The 21,899-nt window shown below is 48.3% G+C and overlaps 1 protein-coding gene across 7 annotated transcripts in view; it reads left to right on the plus strand.

Annotated features, from left to right (window-relative positions):
* Positions 1-16,340, plus strand: part of DLGAP4 (DLG associated protein 4) — a gene marked incomplete at its 5' end in the record, with an annotated part of 76,307 nt that extends 59,967 nt beyond the window's left edge. For 5 of the 7 annotated variants that reach the window (XM_082007220.1, XM_082007222.1, XM_082007219.1 and 2 more), the window contains 6 exons: positions 8,287-8,648; positions 10,103-10,194; positions 10,643-11,049; positions 12,721-12,812; positions 14,399-14,551; positions 15,290-16,340. In XM_082007220.1, the coding sequence (XP_081863346.1) occupies positions 8,287-8,648; positions 10,103-10,194; positions 10,643-11,049; positions 12,721-12,812; positions 14,399-14,551; positions 15,290-15,505 (1,322 nt within the window). In that variant the 3' untranslated portion in view covers positions 15,506-16,340. Of the gene's footprint in view, positions 1-8,286; positions 8,663-10,102; positions 10,195-10,558; positions 11,050-12,720; positions 12,813-14,398; positions 14,552-15,289 lie in introns of all 7 variants that reach the window. The other 2 variants (XM_082007221.1, XM_082007224.1) reach the window with 1 other exon arrangement.
* Between the last annotated feature and the right edge of the window lie 5,559 nt (positions 16,341-21,899).

A 21,899-nucleotide genomic window follows, 5' to 3' on the forward strand; every position in this document is an offset into this window, starting at 1 on the left:
TCCCGTAAAGAAACCGGATGGGTCGTACAGGATGGTGCAGGACTTAAGAGCTGTAAATCAGCGAACAATCACTAAATTCCCTGTGGTGGCAAATCCTTATACTTTGAGTCATATATCTCCCAAACATACTTGGTATAGTGTAATAGATTTGAAAGATGCTTTTTGGCCCTGAACTCTGGATGAGGGATCCAGAGATTATTTTGCCTTTGAGTGGGAGCACCCTGAAACAGGACGAAAACAACAATTAAGATGGACTGTGTTACCACAAGGGTTTACAGAGTCACCAAATCTATTTGGACAAACTTTAGAGAAAATTCTACAAGATTTCACAATACCTAAGGAGGTAAAATTATTGCAATATGTGGACGATTTATTAGTAGCAGGAGAAACTGAAGAGGGGATCCGAAAAGCCACCATTAAATTGTTAAATTTTCTAGGGGAAAAGGGATTAAAGGTGTCCCGATCAAAGCTACAGTTTGTAGAACAAGAAGTAAAATACTTAGGACATTGGCTGAGTAAGGGAAGGAAGAAGTTAGATCCTGATAGGGTATCTGGGATTCTATCCTTAAGACCCCCACAAACTAAAACGGAAATTAGGAAAATACTGGGATTATTAGGATATTGTAGACCATGGCTTGAAAATTATAGTGACATCAAGCCAGACAGCATATGAAGTTCTTACTCAAGACTGGGCAGGAATCACAAAAACCCATGGGGCATTGTTCTAAGTTACTTGATCCAGTAAGCAGAGGATGGCCTGCTTGTCTCCAAGCTTTGGTTGCTACAGCATTATTAATAGAGAAAGTTAGGAAGATTACCTTTAGTGCTCATTTAAAAGTGTATACCCCACACAATGTCAGAAATGTTTTACAACAAAAAGTGGAAAAATGGTTAACGGACAGCCAAATCCTAACGTATGAAGCAATACTAACAGACTCCCCTGACTTAGAACTGAGGGTGACTTCTGCTCAGAGTCCAGCACAATTTTTGTTTGGAGAACCATCAGAGAAATTACAACATAACTGTTTAGAGGTAATTGAGACCCAGACTAAGGTGAGACCAGATTTAAGAGATGCTGAGTTGGAAAATGGAGAAGCGCTGTTTATAGATGGCTCCTCCAGAGTGGTAGAAGGGAAGAGAAAATTGGGATATGAAATAATTACTAAGGACTTAGAACTTGTGGAATCAGGACCTCTGAGTCCATCATGGTCAGCTCAGGCCCTGTGTAGGGCCCTGGAATTATTGAAAGGAAGAAGTGGGACTATATTTAAGAAAGAAAAATTTTAAAGGCGTTAAGAGAACCAAAGGAGATAGCAGTGGTACATGTGAGGGGACACCAAAAGGGATTAGATTACCGAACTAGAGGAAATAACTTAGCAGATAGAGGCCCAGGAAGCAGCCTTGAGGACTAGAGTTGCCAAAATTAATGTAATGCAAACAAAGGAGGACACTAGCAAAGAAGAACGAGAGGAAAGAGAGAAGAAGTTTACCCCAGAAGAACAAACAAAATTGGAGAAAATAGGAGCTAAATTAGAACAAGGAAAATGGACATTGCCCGATGGGTGAGAAATGTTGCCAAAAGCCTACACCAGGCGAATATTAGAACGTTTGCATGCGCAAACACATTGTGGTACAAAAGCATTAAGTGATCATTTTCTTAAACAATTTGGTTGTATTGGAATTTTTGAAATAGCAAAGCAAATTACACAAGGTTGCTTAACTTGTCAAAAGGTAAATAAGACAGTGTTTCGACAAGCAGCCATGGGAGGGAGAGAACCAGCTTACAGACCTTTTGAGAAAGCGCAAGTTGATTTCGCTGAATTGCCTAAGGTAGGGAGGATAAAATATTTATTGGTAATAGTAGATCATTTAACACAGTGGGTAGAAGCTTATCCTGTAGCACGAGCTACGGCACAGATGGTGGTAAAAATTTTATTGGAACATTTGGTACCTAGATATGGGATAATCCAGTACATTGACTCTGACCAGGGCACACACTTTACTTCTAAAATAATAAAACTATTATGTCAATCATTAGGTATTCAGTGGGAATATCACACTCCGTGGCACCCACAAAGCTCGGGGAAGGTAGAAAGAATGAATCAAACAATAAAACAACAATTGGCTAAATTAATGATTGAGACACAAATGCCCTGGACGAAATGTTTACCATTGGCACTTCTAAACATAAGAACGAAACCATACAGTGAGACTGGATTATCGCCATATGAAACATTGTATGGCATGCCTTATTTTCAAGGAATGCCTCTGGGGAACAATGTAATTGAGGATCATAGTATCCAACAATATATAATTACCATTGGAAAAAGATTAAAAGAATTAAGAGAGATTGGGATGGTGGCCCAAACACCACCTTTAGGATTTGCAATTCATCAGTTAGAACCAAGAGATAAAATTCTGATAAAAACATGGAAAGAAGGAAACGTATCTCCCCTCTGGGAAGCACCCTTCCTTGTTTTATTAACTACAGAAACAGCTGTGAGAACTGCTGAAAAAGGATGGACACGTGTCACAAGTGAAAGGTCCAGTGAAGGAGTGGAAAGTCACATCTGACTAAATTACTGTGGGGATTTTATTGTGGGTACTCCTGTAATAGAAACAGGAGTGAAACATGAAATTCCCACAGCTGCTAAAAATCTATTTGTCATTGAATATAACTAATTGTTACGTTTGTGGTGGAACAAATCAAGGTAAATGATGGCCATGGGAAGCTGTGGAGAGCAATATAAGTAATCCCCAAGTTTGGAAAACAGTGGGAAAGGGTAATAGGAAACAACAATGGGTACTCCAAACGAATATAATTGGAAGGAGTTGTTGGCAAAAGAAGAACAGGAAAAAGGAGCTGGAACTAGAAGTTGTCCTTTGTGTAGAAGGTGGTGTTTATTTGTAAGATTAGTGTTGCAGGCTAACTGGCAGTTTTCTGTAGCCATAAAGCCTTGCAAATAAAGAGGATCGCCAGGCTCGGGCAAGTGCTCAGGTCTGGACAAACCACTGATCTATCAAAGCTCCGGCCTTCACAAGCAGTGCTCAATTAATTTGGGTACTAAGAAAGCACCCCCTTAAAGGAAAGAAGAGGGCAAGACCGGAGGGGAACTGGTGTTGCGGCTTAAAAAGGGTCTGCCAAGGGCTGCAACCCCTTCGGGCTGTGACCGCTGATCACTGTGGCCCTGACCGGACCTCTTCTAGTCCTACTTGGGGTGAGTTCCTTGACTCTGACTACGGCAAATAACTGTAGTCAATATTGGAACAAGTCAGCTGGGGTTTACCTCAGAAAAATGGAAAAACTGAGGACCTTTTCTAATTGTACAGCCCGTACCTGTAATCAACTATAAAACCTAGTTTTTTTCCTGTTACCCATAAATTAGGGAGAGTGACTAGGAGTCCAGGTGTATAACGAATGGCCTCCTGAGAGATAAACTTGGAATGGAATCAATCTAGGAGGATTTTGGGGAGATTTTATGGGTGATGATTGGCTTACTAAAATCGGGATAGTTGTATTGGGGATATGTGGGGGATTGTTACTAGATTAATCTACTTGGTTATACAAGGAATGCAGATATCTGCAGTACTCAATTGGAAATGAAAACACGAATCAATACTATAAAGAAGAAGATGGGGGATTGTGAAATACGTTCATCTGATTCGTGTGATGAAGTGTAACCTTCTGTACTTTTATGGATTTCTCCTGCACCATAAAAAGGGGTATTTTACAGGAGAAAGTTAAACTACTTTGCTGGTATATCAGCTCAAACCAGTTCGACCACTGACCGCATAGTATTGTGTAAAGAGAAACTTGTGAAGTGCATGCATAAGGTTTGGGGTCATCCTGGGGGCACACCGAGGAAGATTCGAGAAGACTCTAGAAGGAGAAGAGGGCATGCGCCGAAGAAGACATGCCTGTTCATTAATATGTATTAGCAAACAGGCTCATGCTGAGGAAGATTTGAGAAGACTCTAGAAGGAGAAGAGGGCATGCGCTGAAGAAGACACACCTGTTCATGAATATGTATTAGACACGCCTGTTCATGAATATGTATTAGGAGACACGCCTGTTCATGAATATGTATTAGCAAACAGGATCATGCTGAGGAAGATTCGAGAAGACTCTAGAAGGAGAAGAGGGCATGTGCCAAAGAAGACATGCCTATTCATGAATATGTACTAACAGACAGGATATAAACCAAGAACAGGAACTGTACCGCGTGCGTCCTGGTGGAGCGGAGACCGGCGCACCCAGCGCTGTTTGCTTGCCTCTATTCGCTTAATAAATTGTAAACTTGAATTGGAATCCTGTTTGGGACTAAATCATTTATCACACCTTCTAATCTGGTACCTCTGAAAGAGGCATCCCAGTGGCGAACATGACTTGCTTGGAGATCCTAAACAATTCTGAGCTGGTGCTGCTCGAGCATCTGCAGCAGGTCCTGCTGCTGTCCTGAGTGTAGGGGCTTCCGCTCTGCATGGCAAAGGTGATGAAGTGGGACTGCTGGGTAGGAAGTGAATGCCAGTGCTCTTTTAGTCATCCATTAGTGATGAACTTGCAATGCAGTCACACACTATTTACATGACTGAATAAGTATTGGCTAAAGGATGTGTGTAGCTGTGTTTTGGCATATAAATTTGACATGTTGACCTTTTAGGAAATTATTGCAGGTGGCTTTTAAAATGCATAATAAGTATCTGTCCCTGGCTGGAGACACAACAGCCGTGGGCTTAAGCTGTCCTAAGCAGTTTACAGGGCATGTGCCAGCGCTGGGGACCGATCAAGCTGAAAAATGACCCAGTCCCCAGATACAGTAGTCTGTCCCGGTTATTTTTCAGCTATGTGGTTCCCATGCGTCAGAAGGTGGTGTAAGGGGTGAGCAGTTGCAATGGGTCCCACTCTTGGGGCCAGCAGGACACTGCTCAATTTGTGCTGGACTTGGTGTAGTGGGGGGCTGGGGGAACTGGTATGGGTTTTGTGCCTTCCTGAGCTCCTGTCCAGATTCATGCTGAGCAGCAGCTTGGTGGGCAACCCCATCGCCTTAGTTCTCCTGTAGCAGTAGCACCATTACAGTGCTTCTCAGCATCTTTGGGCGTTTAACTGCTTTTGGAAACATAGATCTCCTCCTCCTCTGTAACCCCTCCCTTTTAGTTCCTTCTTTGAAGCAGAACTTTAGCTGTTAATATGGTGAATGTTGGGATTTTTTTAATGTAGGCGCATGTAAATACTGTCAATAAGGCGCGTGGTGTAGCTGTGTGATTTCCGCCCCAGGGAATATGGCTGAGCTCCCAGGGATCCTCCGGACTGGCTCTGACCCCATTGGAGACTGTGAGGCAGCTGGGACACCCCTCCTGGGTGTTCCATGAGTGTGGTCAGCCTCTGCTGCAGGCCGAGGGACCTGTCTGGGGAAGAAAAGGAGCTGCTGGGAGGCTCATGTCACCTGAAGCACCCCTTCCCATTACCTGCATGTAATCAGTGCGGATCAGGTTCATTTGATACTTGTCAGTTAATTGTGCTAAAGTTATACAGGGAACAGAAGGCACTCTGATGGGCTGAGCCAGAATTGGTTGTGTCCAACTGCCCTGAAAGATCAAAACATCTGTCAGACACCCTGTTGTGAGCTCCCCAGGGCATGCAGGCAGTGCAGTTTGGGGGTGAAGGTAATGTTGGGAAGCAGCAGGTAGTTGTGTCTGCCCTCGTGGTCCCCAAAAGTAGTCACAGGATTCCTGACAGAGCATGCTGCTCTCTAATCTGATACTAAATTTATTAACATGCTGGTGGCTACTTTGGGGATGGAAATGGTAAAGTTAACAGTCTATATGTATTGTTTAATGAAAATGGTCTGTATCTGCATATATATCACTGTGTCAGCAGGTTTTGGGGAGGTTACATATGGGACTGGGCAATGCAGTGGGAGGTAGGAGCTTGCAATTTGAGGTGCAGAACTTTACTGAGATCAGGGAATGTAGGTTGGAGCAGGAACCCAAAGGAATGGCAGCCCCTGCAGTCATCAGAGCTGTACTAGGAGAACACCTAGAAACTGGGTTTAGGTTTGTACAGCCCATCTGTGGTGTTGGTTGGGTGACCTTGGAGGTGTATGGGTCTGTGCTTGCATCTGTGAATATCTGCATGTCAAGGGCTAGGGGAGAGGTGTGCCTGGGGTTTCAATTTGAAGGACAGAACTGCCTTGCTGGAGACCAAGGACTCTGGGTTAGAGCAGGGAACCAAGGAGTGTGGCAGCCCTGCCACCACCGGAGCTTCTGACACCATTGTACTGTAGTGACTTACACAGGGACGCTTGGTTTGTCACTGGTGATGTGGGAAAGGGACTGCCCTATAAACATGCTAACTCGCCATGTCCAGGAGCAGGGGCCTGTTTCCTTTTACTATGTAAGGTACAGTTTAGGCAGGCTGACCTGGCCCTCTGTGATCCAGGGTGGTGATGGAGCTGATCTGCTCACAGCCTGGAGCAGCAAAGCTCCCTATCCAGCCTGCAGCACCAAAGCACAGCTGTGCACCACCGCAGAGCCACCAAGGCAAGAGAAGGGTAATCCTTGCTGGGATAAAGAGCGCAGGGTTACCCTGAAACCTGCAACAGCCCTGATCCTGCAGCTCCCTTGCAGGGCAGTGGGACTGTAAGCCTCAGCATGCCGCAGCCACACAGACCTACAAGCCCTGTGGGAGGAACCTGGCAGCAGCACCAAGTGTCCCACTCCAGGAGCATGGCCCTCCCAGGAGGTGGAACAGGTAGCTGGGCAGTGCTGTGCAAGGAGAGAAGACTCTGTGAGCCTCTCTAGTTATGCCTTGAAGCGAGGCAGTGTTATATGTGATAAAGCTCCTCTGCACCCATGAAGGGGCTCAGAAGATAGCAGAAGGGGGAGACCAAATCATACCCTACTGAGCTACTCCCAGGTCTACCCCAGAGGCCATCTACCCCAGAGGCCATCAGCCTGTCACAGGCCTATCTGCACAAGCCCAGAGCAGGGACACACAGTGGCAGGTGGGACCCCAAGCCAAGAACCCCTGAGCACTGACCACCCTGTCCAGGCCCCTCCTGGGGATGCCTCAGCCCCAGTGTCTAGGCATGACACCCATAGTCATGAGTGTGGGGAGCAGCTCTATAGGTCACCTTTCAGACTAAGGGCTGGGACACATTATGGAGTGCAGGGGAGAAGCAGTTTGGGATTGTGCAGGACGTAATGGGATATTTAGGGGAGGAACCAAAGTTGGGACAAGAAAGGGGTTTTGGTGATTTGGGGAGGATCAAGGGTAGGGTATACAGGGGTAAGGGGATAAAAGGGTAGGTAGGTGGCTGGTCAGTGCGCTTCTCTGGCCATGCCCTGCCCAGTGCAGTCTGTCCTGTCTAGACAGCAACTGGAATAGGACTTTGGCCTCAGGGGCTTTTATGTCCAGAGGCCAGGAACTGCGCAGACTGAGTGCAGCTGCTGCAGAATCCACCTTTTACATTTATCTTCACTAATGGAGTCCCATCCTGTCAAGCCAGAGACAGGAGCAGGGTGAGGCCATTGCTGCTGTATGTGTTCACGTGGGTACTCTTCTGTGATCTGTGTGGCCAGCCACGTATATATACGTACATGCAGTGGCTATGTGTGCTCTGTGTGCCTGCTGGGAACACACCTTCAGCCTCACTACTGCTTGAATCTGCAGACATGGAGCAGCAGCAGCCCCGCCACTCTTGGGCTGGCTGTTGCATCCAGTTGATGTATTTTCCTCTAATGCGTAGCAGCTAGGTTTTTAAGGGACTTCACAAATGTTTGTTCCTATCATCAGCATCTAACAAACTTTATGGCTTCTTTCGTTTTTATAGGAAAAAACACCAGCTTGGTCCAGACACTGAAACTTGTCAACTGATGGGACAAAGAGCTGAGACACTTGGCTGTACTAGGACACTAAAACATAGGGTTTAGCCAAAGAAAATTTCCCTAGTGTGGAGGTTTACATCTGCCAAACCCTGTAGCATTCTTGGGAGGCTTTTCTATACCTCTTCTCCATTTCCAGCCTTTTACACGTCATGGTATTCCTTTTGACTTCTTTTGCAAGCTAGCTCTGGCTCAGCCTTCCGCTTCCCCTTATGCTTTGGTTTGGATTACCCGGTGTGAGATGCTGGCTGTAGGCTGTTTCTGCATTTCTGCCTCCAGCTTCTACTTGGAGGCTCCTCTTGGATGTTGTGACTGACCTGCTTTTTCTTTCTCTTTTACTGTATCTCTCTTTCCCCAATCTGTCTTTTGCATTCTCCGTTCTTCCCACCTCCATTACTGCAGGTTCGTCATGCCTAGTGGCATATAAAAAGACTCCACCTCCTGTCCCACCTCGGACCACATCAAAGCCGTTCATCTCTGTCACTGTGCAGAGCAGCACTGAATCGGCGCAGGACACCTACCTGGACAGCCAGGACCACAAGAGTGAGGTGACCAGCCAGTCGGGACTCAGCAATTCTTCAGACAGCTTGGACAGCACCAGGACACCCAGTGTGACAAGGGGAAGCGTCGTGACTCCAGCAAGAGAGACTCCAGAGTTACCCCAGAAAAATGCAACTTTGAAAAGTGACAAAGGGACTCTGACTAGCGAAGAACCTAAAGTGGAGAATATCCCCAAAAGAAAGCTGTCATCTATAGGAATACAAGTATGGAATAGTTTGTTCTCCTTTGTCCTAAGGAATGTCCTTAACCCATCCATTTAGCGTGTGCATTTTGTGTGACCAGGTGTGCATCTGAACTCACTTAGAACAGCAAGACAAACTAACTGCCTTGTCAGACTAACTTCCGGTGTTCCCAGGGGTGAAATAACAGCAGAAGCTTTCCCTAACAGACCAGAAAGGACTAAGTTCTTTTGGTACAAAATTAAAATGTTTTCTAAAGCAGTGGGACCATGTTACCGGGGTGAGTCCCTCTAAAGAGGCCTTTTGCTGCTAGTATGCCTGTGCCCTGTACTATGTATTACTTAACTGCTCCTTGTCCGTCGTGGTTCTAGGGGCAACTTTCTTCTGAGAGGTGGGCCCTTCTACTTGGCATCCATGTAGTATGGGCTGCTGCAGTGCGAAATGGCCCCAGGGCTGTAGGGAAGAGAGAGCAATTCCTTGCTTGCTGTCCGCCGTTCCCAGCAGGTTGCTGCTTCGCTTGCTGGAAGCTTTTAACTCTGTGGAAAATCGATGGAAATGAGCAGTTGATTATATAGTCAAATGAGAACCCATTGAGAAGTGTAACTCCGTGCTTTATTTAGCAAAACTTAAGTCATTTGCAATTGTATGCTCTTCTTGTGGACAGATTTCCCAGTTACAGATGGCTGACTGCTGCAAGCACTTGTTCTGTCCCAAAGTGCTGGTTCAGTGCTGCAGGCTATTACCTGCGCATAGGAACTTGGGCAAGTCCAAATGCAGGATCTGGGCTTTGAGCCACCACGTGTGTATGTGCTGAAGAAGTTCTCCATTGGCTTTACAGTAAGGCTGGCTGGCCACTTAGGTTCATGTGTTAGTCAAGGCTTTTCTGCAGGGCTAGTGGGGCAAAACACGTGCTGAAAGGGCAGCAAGGCAAGAGAACTCACATTGGAGAGGCTGACTCCTTTCCTCTCCTCTTCCTTTTCTGAGCTAGCTTCTAAACCACATGTCATATAGCCTGGATTTCCTTCCCAAAACCTTTTAACCCTCTTATCCAGAGCTAGGGAGAGTGTCAGTCCCTGGGAGAAAGGAAGCTGGGCTTTGCTGTCAGTCTTATTCAGATGGCTGCCCTCTCTTGAATCTCTTGGCCTTTGCCCGTGTCAGGTGCCGGACACACAGCTGCTCCTTCAGGGACACACAGCCCTTTTCCTGAGTGCCACAACCATGCAAACAGCAGTAGATGGCAGAGCCAAGTGCTCCTGGAGCAGATACACGGCAGCAGCCCGGCAGGATACAGTCCTGACTCTCAGGTGGAGGCAGACCTGAGCAGCAGCCTTGTGCCTCTCCTAAGACAACCCTCCAGTTGGCGTGTGGTGTCAGCATGCTGTGTGTATGTGCAGCACTCCTGGTCTACTAATGTGAATTCCAGCAGCAAGTTCTTGTGTCTGTTTTTGTCTGTATTTTTTTTTTTTTTGTTTAATAAGGTTGACTGCCTTCAGCCAGTGGCAAAAGAGGAGCCTCCTCCACCAGCCACCAAATTCCAGTCCATCGGGGTACAGGTAGAGGACGAGTGGCGGTAAGTGAAAGACGCAAGCTTTTGTAGTTTCCTTTCTTTTAAATTGCACTTCCCCCACTTTTGCTTAGACATTCTCCCTTTCTTTGTTCCAATATGAGTGGTGTTGAATGGGGGCCCATGGAGAGCTCTTCCTCCACAGCACACACACGCTGCAAAAAGCACTTGTTCTGTAAACAACCAAATCAATGAAAGTTTGAAATAAAATTTTAAAAGTACAAGATGTAATTATAGAAGCGCGTCAGTCCTCTCGTCTGAACGGCCTATTGCAGTAAGCAGGCAACCTTATAATTTTGTCTGTCTGAATGTGTGGTGTGTGTTTGTGTGTGAGGAGGGGCAGGGCGGGCAGGGTGAGGCTCATCTGCAGGCATAATAAATGCATTTCACTGTCAGTGTGTGAGGCCAACCAGGTTGAGTTCTGCTATTTAATGTTTGCTTTTGATCTCTCTAGAAACAGCCACTCTCGCAGCATGTCCTCCAAACAGGACACAGACTCTGACACACAGGAACCTAATAACTCTAGTAAATCATCTGAGAGAAGCCTCGCTGAGTGCCCCCAACACAACAACTCCGTTGGTGTTGATGCCTCTACCAGGCAACCAGCCAAGCCCTCACAGATTAAGAGAAACCTCTCCTATGGAGAAAACAATGACCCGGCCCTGGAGCCTTCCTCTCTCCCTCCTCCTGACCCCTGGCTTGAGACATCCTCCACCTCGCCATCAGAACCCACGCAGCCAGGAGCCTGCCGGCGGGACGGATACTGGTTTCTGAAGCTGCTGCAGGCAGAAACAGAGCGGTTAGAAGGCTGGTGCCGCCAGATGGACCAGGAGACCAAAGAGAACAATCTCTCTGAAGAAGGTAGGTGGTGTTAGCCTCTGGACACTAGACTGGAGCAGCTTAGCAGCTCTTCCCTCGAAAAAGAGTTGTAACCGAGTATTGGACCAGCTTTCTGCAGTTAAATTGGTGGTAGCCCACAGAGACAGAACATGGAGATGAGTATGGGACAAAGAACACTTTCTCTTTGGAAAGGATAGAGTAGCTTCGTCTAGCAGATGGGGTAAGAAATAATACTGTGGTGCAGCATATAAGATTTGCAGGGGATGGTACAGCTTCTGACCATTCAAAACTGCTAAAAGCTTAAATGGATTGCTTTCAGAGAAGCTGTGGGATCCTTCTCCCTGCATAACCCATTGTACTCAAATGGGCAGGCGACAGTTTAGTTGGCAGTCAGGCGGAATGAACATGGCTTCTGAGCTTGATCTGTTGAATTGGTGGACTTGTCTTCACAGCAAGGAGGAGGTTTCTTCATATGGGAAAGCTTCACTGAATTTGTCCTAAATACACCAAAAGCACGTGCACAGGGAACACAAGGCCATTTGATTTTATTGGGTTCAGTCCCAGGTGGGCTTGTTCCATTATTTTCAAATGAGTTGGCAAAACCTGTGCTTCTTGTGGTGAAAATCTTGCCTATGGTGCATAGAGAGTGATAGAAGTAGGTGACTAGGCTGCACAGAGCAGGATCTTTGTTTTGAGTCTGGTTGATTTTTTTTTTTTATTATTTTTTTCTTAATACCTGAGAAAGGTGAAATAATGGTGAGATTCAGTCATAGCTCACTGTCACTGCTAGGGCTTGGGGGAGCTAATCTCTAATCCTATTGCACTAAGATGCTGCACTGGCTGCCAAGCGGGACAGGCAGTGCCAGGGCTCTCCCTGCCTCAGGGGATGCCCCTGTTTTGCCTCTGGCAAGAGTGCTGTGGCAGGAAAAGACACTGGCATTCTCTCTGTGACCTCTAAGAGCAATCTCCTAGTAGATTCTGTAACCAAGAACTTGGTGGGTAGAGAGAGAGCCCAGCTTATGCTTGTCTAACCAAGATCTATAAACGTTCAGAACTGATTAACTGGGTGCAGCAGCAGAGCAGGGAGAAGGGAAATCAGTTCATGGTGCATGCGCTGTGGGTCTCAACCATGCCTTTGGAAAGGAAAAGCCCATACAGTGTTTTTCCATTAATAGGCAGAGGAATGTTGCTGTGCCCAGAGGCTTCTTGGAAAACCCACTAAGAGCAGCATAAAGTACTGGGTATTAAAAGCTCTAGCCTGCCAATATTTTAATCCTTTCTGGTAAATGGAGGTTGGAGACCGTTGTCCTGCCGTTTGCTACCTTCTCCTTGTGCATTAGTGGAAGAGCAGGTTGTGATCTGCAAGCAGGTGCCAGCGATCTGCTCACTGAGATCGTGCTGGTGGCATGTCTGATGGGCTGAAGGCAGTTTAAGGTACTTTCTGCCAGCTCAGTTCTCAGTCTGTCCTGCTTTTGATGTGCTCTAGGGGGAGTGATAATAGATGGCAAAGACAGACATGGATTATAGTTTCAATACATCTTTCCCTCAGAGCAGTTAGTTCCTTGGGTATCTCTGAAACTCCTTTTCTAATGAATCAGGAGTGTTTCTTTGCTCCAGAAACACTCAAGTTCATTGCTGCATTTAATAGTCTGTTCAACTGAGGTCTTTTTTTTTTTTTTTCCTCCCCCATAGTCTTAGGAAAAGTCCTGAGTGCAGTGGGCAGTGCACAGTTACTAATGTCACAGAAGTTCCAGCAATTCCACGGCCTCTGTGAACAAAACTTGGTGAGTCTGGATCTATTTCTCTTGGTTCTTGAGAGGGGGATGTATTTTAACAGCACTACAGGAACATCATCAGGTATTAAGAGGCTACTGTCACTGTAAAAACAAAGGCAATGCATCTGTAGCCTACAACCTTACCGCCATGCCATGATGGATGAATGCTGATCTAAAACGGCAGCTGAGCAGTGGGAGGCTGATAGCCTCAACCTCGCTTCTGAATAGACAGTTCTTGGGCTGTGCTCTGCTCAGGGATGAGTGTTTGCAATTCCTTTTGGTGCTTACATGAGCACAGGGGAATTTTCTTGAACTGCTGATCAGGGCATGCTGAATACACTGAGTCTCTCTGTGGGTCTGAATTACCAACTAGCCGTACTGCTGTGTGTCCTGGAATCTACCTCTTTCTTGTTACTTCTAAAAGGCTCTTCGAGGTGAACCACTGGGGTTTTGCCAAATAGGGGGGAATGTTTGAAAAGTCTACTGCTCTTCTACAAACATGCTTGCTTTGCATGTAGTTTATGTGGATGATGAAACCGTCCCAACAGCATTGTCCCTCAGTGGTCACAAAGCACTGTTTGAGTCTGATCTCTTCAAATGTAATACAAGGGTTTGCCCTTGCTGAGAGCTGAACGGGGCTAACGTGGGGATGGATGGGAATCAGTGTTTTGTTTTTTCCCTCAAGCTTTATCATGGTACGGATTCTGCAAACTTCCTCAGAGGTGAATTCCCCTTTACTTGCAAAAAAAAAAACTTAGAGAAACTCGGGAAGGAGGAGGTGGGGTGAAGTGCTGAGCATCTGCTTGCTGGTCACAGCTGAGAGATTAGCAGCAACACCACTAGCTGCCAGGCTTTCAACAGAGATTTGTGCTGAGGTCTCCCTTCGATGCTTTGTGCTGAGTTGCTCAGATCTGATCCCATGCTTTGCTGAGACAATCTGGGCCTCAGAACTGGGAAAATTCTTGGAAGAAACTTAAGCTACTTAAAATTTTTCAGCCTAGCCTGAGAAATATTGATACTTTCAGGTTGTTTTGTGGGGGAATGTAGCAAAGTAATTTTGCTCATGAAAGCTATATTGGCTTCTTTAGATTGCTGTACACTGGCATGCAAGTTCTGCAGGTGTCAGAGCTGTGCTTTGCATCATGTTGTGTCCATTTCCATTATTACCCACCCTGAAATCAGGATCTCTGTGTACGAAACTAGTGTTCTAGCTCTGAATCACATGCTGGGGACCTTCAGTTGGATGTTAGTGCTGTGGGATTAGTGGTAGCTGGGGAAGCTGTGGGGAGAACTGGAGCTATTACTTTCTGCTGCAGAGAGTGTCATCTTCAGGATTCTTCTTCAGGTTCCTATAGGAGAAATACAGTCAGGATCTCTGTTTCCTGATCTTTGCAGAAATAGTTTTTACTGTAAATGATGGCATTGTGTCTCTGTGTATTTAGGACTGCTGTCTCCTGTGGGTTCTTGACGTTGCAGTTGTCAGGCAGGTGGACTTACAAGGGGTGAATATGTAAGCTGTGCACACTGCTTGGCTTGCCAGGAGGGTATATTCTTTCTCAAAGTGATTTGGGGTTTTTTTATACTTTCCATTCTAGAACCCTAATGCCAATCCCAGACCCACAGCCCAGGACCTAGCTGGGTTTTGGGATCTCCTGCAGTTGTCCATTGAAGACATCAGCATGAAGTTTGATGAGCTGTACCACCTGAAAGCTAATAGCTGGCAACTGGCAGAGACACCAGAGAGAAAGGTGAGTGTGAGGCAGTTGAGAGTGGCCAGAGCACCTCGCAGACATTCCAGGTATCTGAGGCCTATTTCTGTCTGCAAACAGAAGATCTCTAGGGCTTTTACCATCTTGCACTTGTGCCGTGTAGTCTCACAGCCTTGCAATGCACTGAGACCATTCCTCTTGAGTAACAGTGGAAACAATTTTGTACAAAGGGAAAAAGTGTTACGATGGAGAGAGACCAGAGTGGTGGTGTGTGCTTAAAGCAGTGATACAGAGGCCTCTAGTGTTGCAAGCACTGTATGAATAGGTTTTAACTATACGCGGTTTCTGAGTAGTATAAAAAACACCTACTGGAACCTTTTGAAAATGCAGCACAGGCTGTGTCCCTGGACCAGGCTGCCTGACCAGACATGAGGGTAGGAAGGAGGACTATGGCTCTGGGCAGGGTGGCATATTGAAATTTTGCAGTTCCAGATCAAGTTCAGTCTTCATGCTGCCTGTGCTGTGTATAGCTGGGCCAGACATAGTCTGCAAACTCTAGTCCACTTCACAGAAGGCCTCTGTACCATGAAATGTAAAATGGCACATTTCTAGAAATTGGGGAAGCTGCTTTTGATGAGTGTCCTGCTTCTTTCACCTGACACTTGATCTCATTGCTTAGTCCCTCATGCTATAAGAGTCCCCACCGTATCAGAGAGCAAGCTTCTGTATGTGCATTTTTATTTTATGTTTGGGTTTTTCCTTACTGTCTCCCTAAAGGAAGAGAAGAAACCACCCCCTCCAGTGCCAAAGAAGCCAGCCAAGTCCAAATCCCAGCTGAACCGGGACAAAGCCTCTGATTCAGACAAGCAGCGCCAGGAAGCTCGCAAGCGTCTTATGGCAGCCAAGCGGGCTGCCTCTGTCCGGCAGAACTCGGCCACGGAGAGCGCAGATAGCATTGAGATCTACGTACCTGAGGCACAGACCCGCCTTTGAGCAAAGGGGCAGAGGAAGGAACCGCGTGGTTTTTATAAGTCATTAAAAAGGAAAAAAAGGTTCTCTCTAAACTAGTGTGATTTATTCAGTCTAGAGACAATGAGCCATCCTTGAAAAGGGCTCCTGAGTTGGCTTTTTTCTCTCAGCTTTAAGTAATGAAGATTTTAGAAAAAAAAAAAAAAACACAAACAAAAAAAAGAAAAAAATACCCCTCGTTTTCTCACTGGCTGTGGTGTTGCTGAATGGACTGAACAGACTCCTGGAAACTCCAGCCCCTCAACTTGGAACTTCAGTCTTTTTACTTGTTCTATCTAATGAGAATTATTAGCTTGTTTACAAGAAGAGGACAACAAAACATGAAGCCTTGAGCACTTGCCATGCTGTGTTCTTCCTCCTTCTCAGTTCTGTTCTTCCTTCTCCTCCTTTATTTTTTTCCTCCTTCTGCTCCCTTTATCCCACCTTTTGCATGGCTTTGTTTACTGTGTTAGAAATAACCTCTCTTCCACAGAGCTCCTGAAGAGAACACCCATTCAGTGTGTACTACTGTTGCACTCTGCTAGCAAGCAGCCTTTCTTGGGGTTTTTTTTGTTTGTTTTCCTTTCGATGGGGATATTGGGGTGGGGGGTGGATGGGTGGGCAGGGAGAAGGCAGTGGGTTTGTATTCCTCTGTTCTATTGAAGTGAGAGGATGACAGGGTCTGTGGAATGTAATGCAGAGTTGTTGAAACGCAGCCCAGAAGCAATGTGCAATAAGCTGGCAAAGGGGGAAGGGACAGTGCTTGGCTGGCTGATCCCGAGAGCAGTACCCTACTCCAGGCTCAGGAGGGGAGCTGAAGGACCACAGAACAACTACAGGCACGATCCACACATTGTTCGCTTTGATTTTTCTCCTCTTCCCTTTACAAAATTATTTTCCTTGAATTGCTTGTTGAGAAAGAAGCTGCTATGCTGGGGGACCTGTTTCAAAGTGGGCTGGGGAAGGGGAGGGCTGGGGAGAGTGTATTGGTATTTCAGGGTGAGGGGGACTGGGTTTTGTACAAAGAGGAAGGCACAGGTAGCTGGTGGTAGGCTGCCTGCCTGTACGTATGTGTACATATGCACATATACACTTAGTAGTACCTGTACATTTAATTCATACACACGTATACATGCCCATACGCACAGTGCAGATGGTGTACTAAAAGCACCTTGGTGAGAATGGGCATATGTATAGCATATATTTTTACATGTACTATATCTAGATGTGTGTAAAAGTGTGTGTAAAAATATATACCCTGTGTGTAATCAGATAACTATTTTTTCCTTACCTCCCTGCTCTCTGGGTAGAGGAAGGATTGCTAAATATTTTTTAGCCCATTTTCCCCTTTGTAGGTCTCCTTTTCAGTCTGGCTTCCTGAAGCTAGAACTGCCACCACTGAATTCTTTGCCACCCCCTCAAAATAAACATTTGGCCCCATCCTGAGTGATCTTGCTGGGGATTTTTTTTTTTTCCCCCTTCACTTGCTTGAACAAGTTGGGAGATTGTGTGCTACTTTCATGGGGGTGGGGGTAGAATCCCAAAGAAGTTTCAGCAAGGGTGTTAATGATCCAGAAGGCAAACAATAAATAAAAGTGAAATCCTGAATGATGTCTGAGTGACCATTGTATACTGTCCAGTGTTGTCCATGCATAGGTGCTCTTGGAGAGTTCTGCCCATCTACCACAAACTCTCCAACATGGAATTCGATTGCCATCAAAGCTTGGCCATGATGTAACTCAAATTCAGCGCCGGTCTTGAATCTTTGCGGGTAGAGACACTAACTTGTCGCCTTGCACTGTCAGGTTTTTGGCAAGGATTGTAAAGATGCAGTTTTAGACATCTGTAGCATTGAAATTAAACACCAGGGAAAGCTGACTTTTTCTTTAATTTTGTTTTGTTTTCTGAAATTTACTCTATCAAAAGTGGCTGCTGCTGGGGGTGCTGGCCAGGAAAGCTGTTTTTTCTAGGACTGGTGGTCTGTGGGCAACAGCCTGTCTTGCTGAGTTGTCAAACGATCTTCATGCCCCTGGGCTGAGCTCAGTCTTCAGCCTCAGCCAGGCACCCCGGGCCCTCGGGGTGTGCTTTGTGGGCTGCAGCCAGGGCAGATGAAGCATGGCGTTGATGCTGGCTGTTCTCTGTGCGCGGGTCTCTGGGGTGAGGCCGGGTGGAGGTAAGCACATGTGCCTGCCTGACTCTCATTTTGTTTCCTGCCCCCTTGGAGGAGAAGAACTTACAGCAGCAAGGACAGCTGGCTGACTTACCGTAAAAAATAAATAAACAAATGCAGTCTGAATTTATAGCTGCCTGCAGTGTCTCTCCCTCTTTATTTCTCAGTAGTGCTGTCTGTGACTGGTTTGTAATGGGCTGTGTCCCAGCAGCTAGGGTGAAACGCAACCCTTGGGTGGTGGTGCCCTTTCACTGCTGGCACCCCCAGCAAGATGGCTGACAGGTGAGGCCATGGCGTGGGTGGGGCAGTGCAGGGACAGGTGCTTCTGGTGGGAGTCTTACCCCCTCCTGCAGCCTCATAGGCCAATTGCCCAGGAAGTCACGCCCTCCTTTTGGCCACACTGTGTGGTGATTGGCTGGCAGGACTACCACCTCCCGCCATGGTTTACCTGGAAGTAGGTCACCAGAGGGCCCTTCCCCTACTTTTTATCAGCTTTAGCCTTGTGGTTTTACTGCTACATATATCTAATCTCTACAGCTTTATAAATGTACCTATATATATTAAAACATAGACACATGTATACAAATATAGAAGGATATGCCTGAAAAACATGTATTTATACATATTTATACACACCTTTATATAACTAATTCTCTATATACATTCATTCTATATAAATGTATGTATTTTTATATCTGAGCACTTCTGGGTCCAAAAGAAACGGGCAGCCAATCACGGGGCTGCCTGAGAACATGTGGGTATAATGGTGTCAAGAAATGGCTGTCAGCCAATCACAGACCTGTATGACGTTTAACAAAATGGCTGCTCCCTGCTGTAAAATGGTGGCTGAAACAAAATGGCTGCCCCCAGTGTGTATAGGGGGTGGGGCCTTCTCTGTCAAACATAATTCCGGATAAACCAGTAGGCGGGGTGGCTGGTCCTGCCAGCCAATCACAACAGACCGTGTGACTTCTGGAGCAAATGGCCACTGAGGCTGCTGGGAGGGGGCGTGGCTTCTGGTAGAGGCAGGGGGCGGGGCAATTGTCAGTGCCACCCCTGCAGTCCCGGGGCGGTGTGAGGGCGGGGCGGCTGTGCCAATGCCAGTCGGGCAGGGGCTCAGGCGGGCTGGGGCATGATGGGCTCTGCCTGCTGCGGGGGCCCTGTCAGCACCGCACTGTGGCCTGTGGGCGCAGCTGGGCCCAAGGGCTCCCCCTGCCCCCTCTGGGCCCGGGGCAGGGGGAGACGGGCGCCCAGGCTGGGCTTCTCAGCACCAGCCTGTGCTGGAGGGGACGGCATCGCCTGTGCCTCGCACCTCGGGCCCCTGTGGCTCTCCTTAGGCAGTAGCCTGACACAACGGGCTGATCCTGCCCCGTGACCCAGGCACCACCAGGGCAGGTCCCAGCTGGGCAGAAAACCCCTGGTACCCACACCGGGACTTTGCGTGAGGTTTGTGTCCTGGCCTGAGGGCTGCAGCTGAATGAGAGCTGCTGTCGTGCCAGCTGTGCTTCCCCCCAGGCTGCTTTGGGAACAGCTGCCTGCTCTGTGGCACCGATTTCCCCGTGAATACCACGTGTGCTGACTGTCTGCAGGACTCCTGTGATACCAGCTCAGCGCCCTTTGCTCAAGTCCAGCATGCTGGGCAGCACTGAAACGGGGGACGGTGGAGCCAAGCTGGTGCATGCCCTGAGCAGCAGTGCCAGGGCAGCCTCTCCCTGCTTTAGCCAGGGAGACACAGGAGCAGGAGCCAGGAGCACAGCAGGAAGCAGTAAGGGATGGTTTGCACTGCTGCTGACCAGCACATGCATACCTGGGGGCTCGGAGACCCTTGCGACGCGTAACTATACCTTCCGGCTGCGCTGTTTTGGGGCACAGCGTGACGCCCTGCGCTGCCTCCTTGCCCCAGCAACCCTCCAGGGGGATGCAGCTGCCAGGGATGGTCTCCCAAACCTTACAGCCCATGTGGTTATTTTTGGGGCAGTGTTGGTTGTATCGTGAGACGTATGAAAGCATCATGTTAATGAGGTTTTTTTGCGCTCAATGCAATGTCTGCACATGCCCAGGGCAGAGCACAGGGCAGGGGGCTGCCGGGCTGGAACAGGGCTGGTGGTGGTCAGCAGGCAGGACCCCTCCCAGGAGCACAAGTCCCAGCTGCTGCCCTGGGCAGTGGTGGCAGGAGCGCAGAGCCCTGCGTCCCCCCGGCTCGCCATGCTCAGTGCTGTGCCAGGGGCAAAGATGTCAGCTGTCTCCCCACGCTCTCCATGTGCCTGTGGGAAATGTCTGCCCGTTGTCCTGCCTGGGGTGTGCCCGAGTGCTGCTGGGCACCCATTGGCCCCATGGAGGCAAGTGCAGATCCCTGAGGCTATGCCCAACCTGCCTGGGGGTCCCCAGGGCCTGGCCAAGGCAAAAGCACACCTCAGAAATCCTGAGGTGCTACTTGAGGCCACAGGAGGGGCAGGCAGAGCTGTGGGGCACCAGCTGTGTTTTACCCAGCCATGACCCTCAGCTGCTGTGCAGACCACCACCCCCTGCCCTGGCTGAATCCCGGCTCCAGCCCCCCAGCCCACATTCCTCACCAGGAGCAGAAAGCAGCCCACACAGGGTAGGGGACACCCTGCTGCTGTTCCTGTCACCAGACCTGCCGGGGGCTTCCCTGGAGCTGCATGGTCAAGGCCTGGCTGGAGACCAGGTGCCTCCATCCTTCCCATGCCCGTGCCAGCAGACCCCCTGAGGTCACCCTACACCCCTGGAAGCCAGGGGTAAGAGAGCTGCAAAGGGCTTGAACTGGTGCCAGCCCCTGCTCCAATAGGAAGCGGGTCGCCCTCTCAAGGGGAGGAGGGTGTCAAGCTGGCACAGAGACTGCAGCCGCGAGCGGGTGTATAGGGAAGGCACAAGCAGCTGAATTATCAGCATGCACATGTGTGTGCCAGAAGCAGCACAGGAACAGGCACAGCCACCCCGAGCCCAGCCTTGCTGTGGTGCCCATGCTGCCAGTGTCCATGCAGCAGCCTTCGGGTCCATGATAGAGCAAGGCTGGCCAGGGCTGCTGCTCTAGGAGCAGCTCTGCCAAACCCCAGCCCACCTCACAGAGTTCTTGACCCAGGAACCTGGGAGACCCACCCCATCACTTCTTTTTCCCTTTGCCAAGGGGCTAACAGTGCTGCTGTCTCCCTTTTCCAATGCTGGCCAGGAGGAGGAAAGGCACAAATGCATCAGTCCTCTGCTGCTGCCAAATGCTTTCTGGCTCCCAGATACCACGATCAAATGCTAGGGGAAAGGGAAAGAAGCATGTAATGGCTGTCAGCCCAAAGGACCATGGGGTAGGTGTAGGCCTGTGCCAGGCACTGGCCCCATTTTTTCCACACCCAGCAACACTCCTTAGTCCTCTTAAGCTGCTTTGGCTGAGCATCAGGAGGTAGGGGCTGGCAGCGAGGGAGGAGCAAGTGAACCATCTACAAATGACATAGTCCATTTTTTTTTAAAAAGAAAAAAAAACAACTAAAAAACTTTTATTGAACAACAGAAGAACAAACAAAAAAGATATTTACAGTAGTTTTTTGCTCCATAAATTTCATTCCAATAATCCCTGCCCTCCCAGCTCTTTCTGGTCCATGCCCAGGGCAGCAACACAGGCACCACTGTAGCACTCCCGCCCCTGGGGGAGGAAACCACTTTGGTTTGACTGGGGCAAAATAAGGGGAGACTAAAAAGCCTCTCCTTCCCCCGGGGGGAGGAAACAGAACTGCAGGGGAGTCACAGGGGGAAGGGCTACCTAGAAATAGGGGAGGGAAGTCCTAAAATTCAGGGCTTTCCCCAGGAAGGAGGCAGAGGGCAAAGGCTGGACATAAAATGGAGCCGGGGAGGTTCACAGCCACATGATGAGCTTCCACCCGACATGGTGCCCTCTGCCCAGCCAGGTAGTGCCGGAGCTGGAACCATCCCTGAGCTGCACAGGGGCCCCCGGCCAACGCAACACAGTACTGGCAAGCCTTCCTGCAGCCCCCCGCTAGCACTCAGGAACTCCTCTCCCCTTCTCTCCGAAGAAAAGTGGTGGGGGGGGGAACACCAGTCCCTAAAATCAGTGTTTTTCCCTTCCGGACCCCATCATCCCACAGCATGCTGCTCCCCCTGAACCGCTGGCTCCAACCACTGCAGAGCACCAGATCCTGTGGACGTTATTATCTCTAGTCATGCAACTTAATAATGAGGCTA

This window comes from Phaethon aethereus (assembly GCF_964289735.1).
Source record: "Phaethon aethereus genome assembly, chromosome: 16".
Lineage (NCBI taxonomy): Eukaryota > Metazoa > Chordata > Aves > Phaethontiformes > Phaethontidae > Phaethon > Phaethon aethereus.